General features: G+C 40.1%; 1 protein-coding gene across 3 annotated transcripts in view; it reads left to right on the top strand.

The window, feature by feature from the left end:
• Nucleotides 1-856: 856 nt before the first annotated feature.
• GOLGA1 (golgin A1) overlaps nucleotides 857-9,929 on the top strand; it is a 35,088-nt gene continuing 26,015 nt past the window's right edge. Inside the window, exons 1-5 of one of the 3 annotated variants that reach the window (XM_075184769.1) lie at nucleotides 857-982; nucleotides 5,195-5,504; nucleotides 5,678-5,768; nucleotides 8,452-8,526; nucleotides 9,183-9,280. In XM_075184769.1, coding sequence (XP_075040870.1) covers nucleotides 5,370-5,504; nucleotides 5,678-5,768; nucleotides 8,452-8,526; nucleotides 9,183-9,280 — 399 coding nt within the window. In that variant the 5' untranslated portion in view covers nucleotides 857-982; nucleotides 5,195-5,369. Of the gene's footprint in view, nucleotides 1,005-5,194; nucleotides 5,505-5,677; nucleotides 5,769-8,451; nucleotides 8,527-9,182; nucleotides 9,281-9,929 lie in introns of all 3 variants that reach the window. The other 2 variants (XM_075184770.1, XM_075184771.1) reach the window with 2 other exon arrangements.

Genomic DNA, 9,929 nt, shown 5'->3' with positions numbered 1-9,929 from the left:
TGCCTGTGGAGGTGGCCATTTTCATGGAGACCAAGATTTAATTAAGGACTGACAGGTAAGACAACATGACTTCAGTAATGGAGACAGAAATGTAAAAGACACTTCAGTTTCTACTCTCCCAGAATGTCCGGGAGCCTCCTGCATTTCTGTGTGACTTCCCGGGAGAGCAGGGCAAACTCCTGGTTTTCACCCCTACAATAGATGTGTGTGGGGGTGGGGGGCCTTAATGATGCAAATATTGTGTTATCTTTGCCCTACCCCCAGCTGTAAATGCCCCAAATTGTGACAATTGTTTAGGGGGTGGGGCCAAAATGATGCAATTTATCAAGCCCCCCCCCCCCTTCCTTCCCTGGGAGCTCCCTGAAGACAATGAGGAAAAGTTGGCAAGTATCCTATATCTATCACACACACAATTTTTACATTAACAACTTTTTTATTTGTTGGCTTTCTGCTTCATTGCTTTATTTTAGGCTTAGTTCACTACTGCCATTGATCTTGGGTATGACACAAATTAGCTCTGGTTATAGCTCCATTGCTACTGTGCCTGCATGGAGTCCTGTCACATGACAAAACATGGCGATCTACAGTGTATAGCTTATGTATGTCAAGCACCGTATCCGGCTGGGGTACCTACTACCTATGCTACAACTACAAGGTTGTTTTACATTGTGTATAACTGAGAGACGTGTTCCCAGCACCGACCACGCAGACACACTGCTCCATCCATCCAAGTCTTTCTCTCTACACTGCGCATGCGGGAAGATCATGACATTATATAGTTCCTCGCCAGCCAATCAGACGCAGCACTGACGTCTGTCCTGACCTCTCCGCTCACTCCCAGCCAGCCAATCAGCATCTGCCTCACCTGACCCAGGCGCTGTGGTGACGTAATCAGCCACATCCACCGGAGAGCTGAGGGCAGATTGTTACCGGAGACCGGGCAACGGGAGCTGACCAGACTGGGGGCAGAGAGGACAGCGCTGTCTGTGTCTGGGGGGCAGCAGGTACAGGGCATTGGGGGTTTCTGCCAGTCTGTTACCGGGTCACCTATCAGTGGGAGGAGGTGATCCTGGATGTGTCCTGGGCTCATGTCACACTGACACCCGGGTAATAACACCGTTACCCCGGCATTAGAGGGCTCTTCCTGCAGCTGCACTGCTCCCATCATCCTCCAGCTTCCTCTGCACTTCTCTCTCACACCTTTAAGGACTCTTCCTAGGAGATTTTATAGATCTTGTTGCTTCTGTAGTTCCTTCTTCCTCTGCATGGACACAGTACAGTAATACTCTGTTCTCTTCCATAAGCTCTTCAAGGATTTTGCATAAACATCTATTGACGGTGAAGTTCGGGCTTACATTGCTCTATTCTCCTTGCTTTGCAATATCAAATGTTTTGATGCATGACCTGTGTATACTGTGGTGGTTCAATAGATGAGCTGGACACTTCCTATGGGGTTCTATGATTCTTGATCCCATCTAGGCCTTTATTACCCATTAGTTTGCTTTACAGTTTTAGGGCAGTTTATCAGTATATAATGTAGACCTTTCTTTCTAAGCTATAAGGTTATGGTCTTTATGATTATGTAAGATATGACAGTATCTTGTAATTGCAAAGTAAACAGTACTTTTTTTCCCTCTGGCAATGACATATGTTTGTTACATGCAAATATGTTTCACTTTCATGTGTCTGATCTGTATTGAGAAGCAGCTGATCTGGCTGGTGTAGTAACAGTGTAAGCCACACCACTAAGCTTGTCATTGAGCTTTCTGATTGGCTGTAAACAGTGGTCATAAGTCTTATATAAACACACACAAGTTAACCCGTGCATGATACTCATGCATTCTAGTCAAATCAAGCTACTTAAGGTGTTAAAAAGGTTCTTGTCATGCATTTGAGGCTAGGCCAGGCCTCCTCAGGGGAAGAGCGTTACTTCCCGACGTAAGCGCCCTTTTTTAACGTGGTTTTGTCCACATGTCACCACCTCATCATTCTTCTCCATCACCTCATCCTTCATCTTCATCGCCACATCCTTAATCTCCATCGTCTTACTGTTCTAAAACCTCTCGATACACAACTTTTCTGCTAAACACCTTATCGCTGTGCTCAATCAGTCTTCCTTGAAGGGCAGTATTCATAACCTGCACTTTCACATCACTGCTTCTCCGTACTCGTGAAAATGCGACATACAGTTGTCCATGACCAAACACAGGCTCTGGTAAATAAATACCCACACGGTCAAGAGTTTGAGCCCTCAACTGGTAAATTTAGCCTTTACTACCCCTCCCACGGGGGAAGGGGGGGATGATGGAAGCTAACTGACTTTACTATTATAATTTTTTGTCAAATAATGTCAGTATACCAAATTTCAGGTCAATTGGATGAGCCCTTTCTGAGAAAATATTTTTTTCCACACACACACTAACACATGCCGCCAGGCTTATATATATATATATATATATATATATATATATATATACACACACATATATATACACATACATACACACACACACATACACAATCTGCTAATGTCAGAATTAAAATAGTTTTTCACAATTTGCATAGTTTTATTTGTTTACTATAGTCTGGTTTCATATATAGCTATATTCGTCCAATTCATTATTAATGTTTTTCACCCAGTGCTGAAATCCCATCAGGACACAAAAAAGGAAGGGCAACATATTCAAAATGAATGTTCATTTCAATTGCCTTCAGCTCGTTTAACCAGTCTTGCATCAACTCTGCCAATTATAATTCAGTTTACACTCATGCTTAATGTGCTTGGTTTCAACTATTTTGCTGAGTGATGTTTTGCTATTGCTATTATGTCCCATTGACACTATGAAAATCTGTGCTGTAATTCTTTGTTAGTAAGTGTAATAATTGTTTACTATGTCTTCAATAGGTTCATTATCTATAAAGACAAAATTATTAATTTTTATTCTTTAATTTACCAGCTGTATGTGTTCAAGATAGCAGAAATTTTACCATTTATCCTATCTCATGGTTATACAGAGTACTGCTCCTGTTTTATTACTGTTACTGTGTCCCATTATAAATCTAGTGTGTGTTTTTATATATAAGGCTTTTTTTTTACATTTTGAAACTATCCTTTTTATTTGGATTATGTAAGGAAAGTTAGGAAGAATAGACAATAATAGACCTTCCACAAAGGGAAGATACCAGGCCCAGTTATACCTACTTGATGGTGGCTGACCACCCAGGAGTGCCTTGCTACCTGGGATATCTACCCAGTACCTTCTAGGGGTTCTACAGTCATTTAATCAAATGCAGTTAGAAAGGCACACCAGTACATTTATTGTAGTAAATACAATCACTATACACAGACAGTAAACAAATGCCAAGCAGGATTACCATGTACTCTGTCCCTGACCCCACTATCTTAAGGAGTTGGTCACCTGGATGTCCTGACAGCTTGGTCTGATAATCTCTCCTCTGCCAACATGGTAGTGGTCAAGTCCTAGGTCTCCCTGCTCTAGACAGTCCACCAAGTAACAAGATTTTCAGAGTCCTCTGAGCTGCAGATATAACAGCAAGATGTTCAATTCAGCAGAAGCCTAGAATTCAATAAAAGTTGGAGCTCTTCCCAGGATAAAAGCAAAAATAGCAAGAACCCCCCTGGGTATGAGCACCTCCCTTTTATACCCTGTAGTTTTCACACTCTCTAAGGGCTGACTCAGGTGGGACCCTCTGAGAATGACTGTTTGTCAGAAGGGACTGTTGCAGGACTGTCCCTTCTCATACCACTAAACACCCTGGGCCCTCTGCTGGGTTCACTCACAACCTGAGACATTGGGGACCTACCTGAGTTAATTGGTTAGCTGGACATGGATATGGTTTAACCCCTTCTATGATTTTTCCATGAAAATGGGCTGTCAGGTGATTGGTGGTGTATGGGACTGCACTACCGTAGCAGAACATGTGATCAGCTGCCCTCAACCACTCCCACCCCAGGTGTTTGCCCATAACCCACCTGGCTCCATTTAAGAACAATATATACCAGTATTGTTACATTGTCAACAATGCACATTTTTAACAAATATGAAAAAGGGCTTATATAAAGCCATGGCTGCAATGTCCAATTAGCCCCTGTAGGGGAGAGGGTGTCCAGCAGAGTTATGACTTTTATTCACATACACCAGGCTCTGCCCGTTAGTCACACAAATAGTGCATCTTTTACCCTATACTGAATATTTATTCAAGAAACTGCGTGCTTTACATAAGGTTACTGAAACTTGTAATGATTAGATGAAAATATGTTGTTTTCTCTCTAACCTTTTTCCCATTTTTAAAATTTTCCATCCATTTTATTTTCAGATAATTAAAAATATGCCATTTTTATTATGAAATTAATTGTACATTGGTTTAAATAGGGGTCGCTTATAGATCCCGTTATATCAAGCATATTAAATATCTATTTTATGGAGAACTACCCTATGATTTCTCTGCCAAAAGGCGCACTACAGAATGCTGGGAAGCTGTGTTGGCCTCATTGGGATACATTTCTTTTGTGTGAGAAAGAAATCTGTCATTTATTAAAGGCAGCTGCTTTTTTTAATTTATTTATTTTTACTACAGCTTATAGGGTAAGGACCAACAATTGTTTTATTTTGATTGCTTTAAACTGTGATGTTGCCGATAGTGTTTATACTTTGGATAGGGAATTATTCTGTGTATTTTTGGGTTGGGTACTATATAACGATGCTGTTACCCTGGTAGGATTACACCAAAGACCTCATCGCAGACTCGCTGGAAACACAGGCAGCTTCAAACGCAAACTTTACTAAATTGCAGCAGCGTCAGATGAAGGGACACACTCGCACCCGAGGTCTTAAGGTAGTAATTTAAGGAGATGCCGCCTGTATAATGTACATGGCTTAGTAAAGAACCTTGTACAGGCGGTGCATCCTTAAATTACTACCTTAAGACCTCGGATGACAGTGTGTCCCTTCAATTTAACATCATCGGACGCTGCCGGGTTCTTGAGCTGACTCAATTTAGTAAAGTCTGCTTTTCAAGCTGACTGGTCTTTGGTTTAAACCTGCCGAGGTAAGTAGTGTCGTGCTTTCCAGCGTCGTAAAAAGCAAGTGCCATCGGTATTTTTAGTATCGCATTTTTAAATGTAGTTGAATCTGAATAGAGAGCTGCTTATAGTGTTTATGTTGTATTTAAGGACTGTATTTTCCTCCCCAGGTGAAGAATGGAACTGACGTTGTATGCTGTGATCTGAGGCCTGTCCGTGCTTTGTGCAGCTCTCCTCTAGCAGAGTTCCTGGCACACTGTGAGCCGGCTTCATCTCTGATTCCTGATACTCTCAGCTGGCAGGCAGCGGCCACAAAGGGAGGGCCATGTTCACCAAGCTTAAGAAAAAGATAGCAGAAGAAGCAGGCATAGCGCCACGGCCTGGGGGAGCTGCTCGTATTCCCCGATCCATCAGCAAAGAGTCGATTACGTCTGCAGGAGCTGATTCTGGGGATGACTTTGTGAGTATCGTATAGTATTAAACCTGCCCCTACTATGGTGGGGATGGTTAAGATGCCATCTGATTTGCTAAATGGGTCCAGATACAGGGGAGGGATGTTGCTGTTTAATTTAAATATACCTAGGTTAAAAAAACCAGTGACACATCTTATTTACTTGGTCCTTTGTTTGACAGGCATCAGATGGCAGCAGCTCCCGTGATGATATATCTACTCAGATCTCCAGGAGGAATGAGCAGATCCGCAGGCTGGAAGCCAAGTTAACAGGTAATCTCCAGAGCAGGTATACCAGTACACACCACACATACATCACCACCTCAGCAATTACCAGCATTACTTTAATTGTGACTTGTTTATTTGTTCCTCCTCTGCTTTAGAAGAGGCACATATCTCTGTGCTACAGGACCTGCTTTAAAATCCCAGACTCCAGAAAGTCCCTCGTCCGAGTTCTAAATTTTAGCAGTTTATATCAGCGAAGGGATTTTCTAGCAAAGTCTGATCTGTGGTGTATTTGGTTTCTTGCCCAAAGACGTTTTGGTAACTCACTTATAAAATCTTGTTCGGGGAACATTTTAGTAGCAAAATCCCCTTTGTATCTTTTTTTTTCCTGGAAGATGTTAATGGTTCTCCCATTAATATTAATTAGTTTGGCACACTCTCCCCACTACCAAACTAAAACGACCGTCATGTTCTGCAGCTGTGCCTTCTGTTGTGCACACCACTTTCTGTGCGCTGTCAGCTCTCTTCTTAACCCTTTCTCTGCAGCTGTGCCTTCTGTTGTGCACACCACTTTCTGTGCGCTGTCAGCTCTCTTCTTAACCCTTTCTCTGCAGCTGTGCCTTCTGTTGTGCACACCACTTTCTGTGCGCTGTCAGCTCTCTTCTTAACCCTTTCTCTGCAGCTGTGCCTTCTGTTGTGCACACCACTTTCTGTGCGCTGTCAGCTCTCTTCTTAACCCTTTCTCTGTAGCTGTGCCTTCTGTTGTGCACACCACTTTCTGTGCGCTGTCAGCTCTCTTCTTAACCCTTTCTCTGCAGCTGTGCCTTCTGTTGTGCACACCACTTTCTGTGCGCTGTCAGCTCTCTTCTTAACCCTTTCTCTGCAGCTGCAACCTCAGTTATTAGTGCTCAACCGCTGGCTCAGTTAAATTGTAATTTGGTCTTATCGTACTGACACAGTATAGCAACCATAGTAATGAAAAGGAGTATAGAGGTGCAAGATTCCCTGATGTTGGCGTGTGTTTAAAATATATTGTATAAATAATATGCATTCATTTAAGTTAATTAGTGTTTGTTTATTGACCTATTGTTATCCAAGACAAAATATCATGATCATGTCATGTTCTGAATTTCCATTCATGGCATACAAATTTCTTCTCCTTAAGGCTGAAGACCAATTAAAGAAACATTGTTTTAATTTAGAAAATTTTAGAGAAGGATTTATTGAACTTTTTATTGCAATAATGAATGTTAGAAATATAGGGGCATATTCAATTGTCGGCGTAAACGCCGAAAATCTCTATCTCCGCTCACTATTACTGTTATTACGGTAATAGTGCGCGTAAAAACCGTTATTACAGTAGTTTTCTCGCTGGATTTTAGCTCGCAGCTCCCTGAGCCGCGAGCTGAAATCCAGCTTACTATTACCGTAATAACGGTAATAGTTGTAACGACAATCTACGGTAATAGATTAACGACAATTGAATATGCCCCATAGAGTTATATACATTATGAAAAAGTTTTGCAATACTGTATCAAATTATTTTTATTTTACTTATCTAATGAATTTACTATGTGTTTGCATAAATTTATATTTTGTTTTATTCTTTTGATTTGGTATTTTTGTTGCAGGCTACGGGGGTTATCTACTAAAGGTTGATTCTTAGAAATAGCAATAAAATCACCTTGTATTTTTATTGTTTAAGTGATTTACAGGGCAATTTTTCTAATCACTGAATCTATTAAAGGCAAATTGTTTTTATAAATCGCCTTTTTTCTAAATCTCCCCAGAACAATAGCTAAATATTGCAAATTAAGTGCTTTCTCAACGATAAGTATGGAACAGACCTATGACAATGAATTTAGTAAATCCATCTTGTAAATCACCAAAAATATTATCACTAGTTTCAGACACTAAAGATAAACCCCAAACAAGTCTGATGGGGGGAAAGAAAGAAAGAAAGAAAGAAAGAAAGAAAACTTTTATCCTTTTACAATAATTGGAATGAATGGACCCATTCATTACAATGCTATTTGCACTATTAACTCAGTTTTAATGAGTGGGTGTACAGGAGCAAACGTGAAAAGATTCATCTACCAGATAAAATGAAAGTTCTGATATGTGGCCACCACGGTTGATATACCCGATGTATTCCAAATAGTCTACATTTTTATGTGTGTTTCAATGTCCAGTACAGCAGCATTGGTTTTGTTTTTTGTTGTTGTGTTTTTTTTTAGTTTTTTTTTTATCTTAAGCATAAGTAGAACTGTTTGGAAAATCAATATTTTAGTAGATTCCTTTCTAAACGTCTTCATGACCAGCAATGAATGTAGTGACATCTGCAAGTTATTAAAAGCATACTATCCAACATAGTAAAGAAATAGAAACGGTTGTAAAATATTGTCTATATTCAAAAAACAAAAACATGTGTATTTTCATAATGAAATACTTTGTAAAGTTCAGTTATATTTCTATTTTCACAACATATTGAAAAGCTGGATCTTGGTGTTAGTTTTCTTATGAATGGCCATTCCTTTAGTGGTGTGCCCCAATACGTACAGTAATACTGTAAGTGCAACTATTCCTGCCCTTCTCCCACTCACGTGGTGTTTTTTTTGTTTTGTTTGTTTTTTTTTGTCTTCTGTTCGGTCTTTTGTGTTGGCTTCTTGTTGCCTTTCCCACCTGTCCTCTCCTTGTTCTTCCATCCTATTTGTCTCCTTCGCCTCCAAAGATTACGCAGAACAGGTCCGAAACCTGCAGAAGATGAAAGAAAAGCTTGAGCTTGCTTTAGAAAAACACCAGGATTGTACGTATTTACCTAGTCCCGTTGTCCCTTCTGTCTCTTACCGCCACCACCCAAACCCATCTTAAAATTAATCCTTTTCCTCTTTTTGGTTATAAACTAACAACTTTAATTAATGGCTGAAGAAAAATCATTTACATTTGTATTTTATATATAGTAGGAATTTAATTTTACTGAATTGAATTTTCGTCCATTGATCCTAACGGCTCTTACTTGTCCGCAAATTTGGTGTAATGTTAATTTTATGTTATCACTGGAGTCAAGATGACATTTGGTGTTGGATAAATACAAAATATGTGTGTGTTTTAGCTTTAGATAACTTTGGTATATCTCTAACTTTTCTGTATCAAATGAAACATTTTCGCAATAGTCACCACTGATTGCCAACTTGGGTGTAGGGGCAAAGTGATTTGCCAGTATCCCAACCAGATAGATATATACAGATTGATTTTGACAATGGTATGTCAAGGGAATAAAATATAGTGGCAGATATATTAAAGCACCAGAAAGGTTGGGATCTACTTGTATTTGTAGACACATTTTGTCAGTAATTCATCAACAAGAAACCATCTATTATGTGCATGAAAGGTTCATGGAACCAGGTGTTTAGTAGTGTAGAGGAAGTTTATCTACTTAGTGACTTGCTGCTTTTATCCCAGCGTCAATGCGGAAGTTTCAAGAGCAGAATGAGATGTATCAAGCTAATCGAGCCAAGATGGCGGAAGAGTTGGCACTGGCACTTGAGAAGAAAGATCAGGTGGGTAGAATGAGTCTGAAATGGATTATTAGCATCTCTCATCCTCTGCTTCCTTTCCTCTGTCACTTCTATCAGGTTGGTTTTCTTTATAAGTGTTTAGAGATCCAACATATGCTCATACACTGTACTGTAAGTGGACTTTGTATAAACTAGTTATAACAGTGTTAAAAAACTATTGATTATAACAAGGGCAGCGCATTGGCTCAGTGGGGTTAGTACTTGTGACTTACAGCACTGGGGTCATGAGTTCGATTCCCGACCATGGCCTTATCTGTGTGGAGTTTGTATGTTTGCCTCGTGTTTGGGTTGTAAGTTAATTGGCTGATACCAATTGACCTTAGTTTGTCTGTGTGTGTGTGTTAGGGAATTTAAACTGTAATCTACAGTGGAACAGAGACTGATGTAAGTGAGTTCTCTGTACAGCGCTGTGGAATTAGTGGCGCTATGTAAATAAATAAATGAATGATAACTTGCATGTTTTTGATTTGTGGGCATTAAAAAAGAAAATATATTTTTAGATCTGCTGATACATATACATCTTGTCCAATACTTGGCACTGTGCCATTGGGGTCATGAGTTTGATTCCTGACCATGGCCTTATCTGTGAGGAGTTTGTATGTTTGCGTGGGTTTCCTCCGGGTGCTCCGGT

This window comes from Mixophyes fleayi, chromosome 9 (assembly GCF_038048845.1).
Source record: "Mixophyes fleayi isolate aMixFle1 chromosome 9, aMixFle1.hap1, whole genome shotgun sequence".
In the NCBI taxonomy this organism is placed as follows: Eukaryota; Metazoa; Chordata; class Amphibia; order Anura; family Limnodynastidae; genus Mixophyes; species Mixophyes fleayi.
The sequence above is the reverse complement of the archived record's forward strand: the minus strand, read 5'-3'. Positions and strand labels throughout refer to the sequence as shown.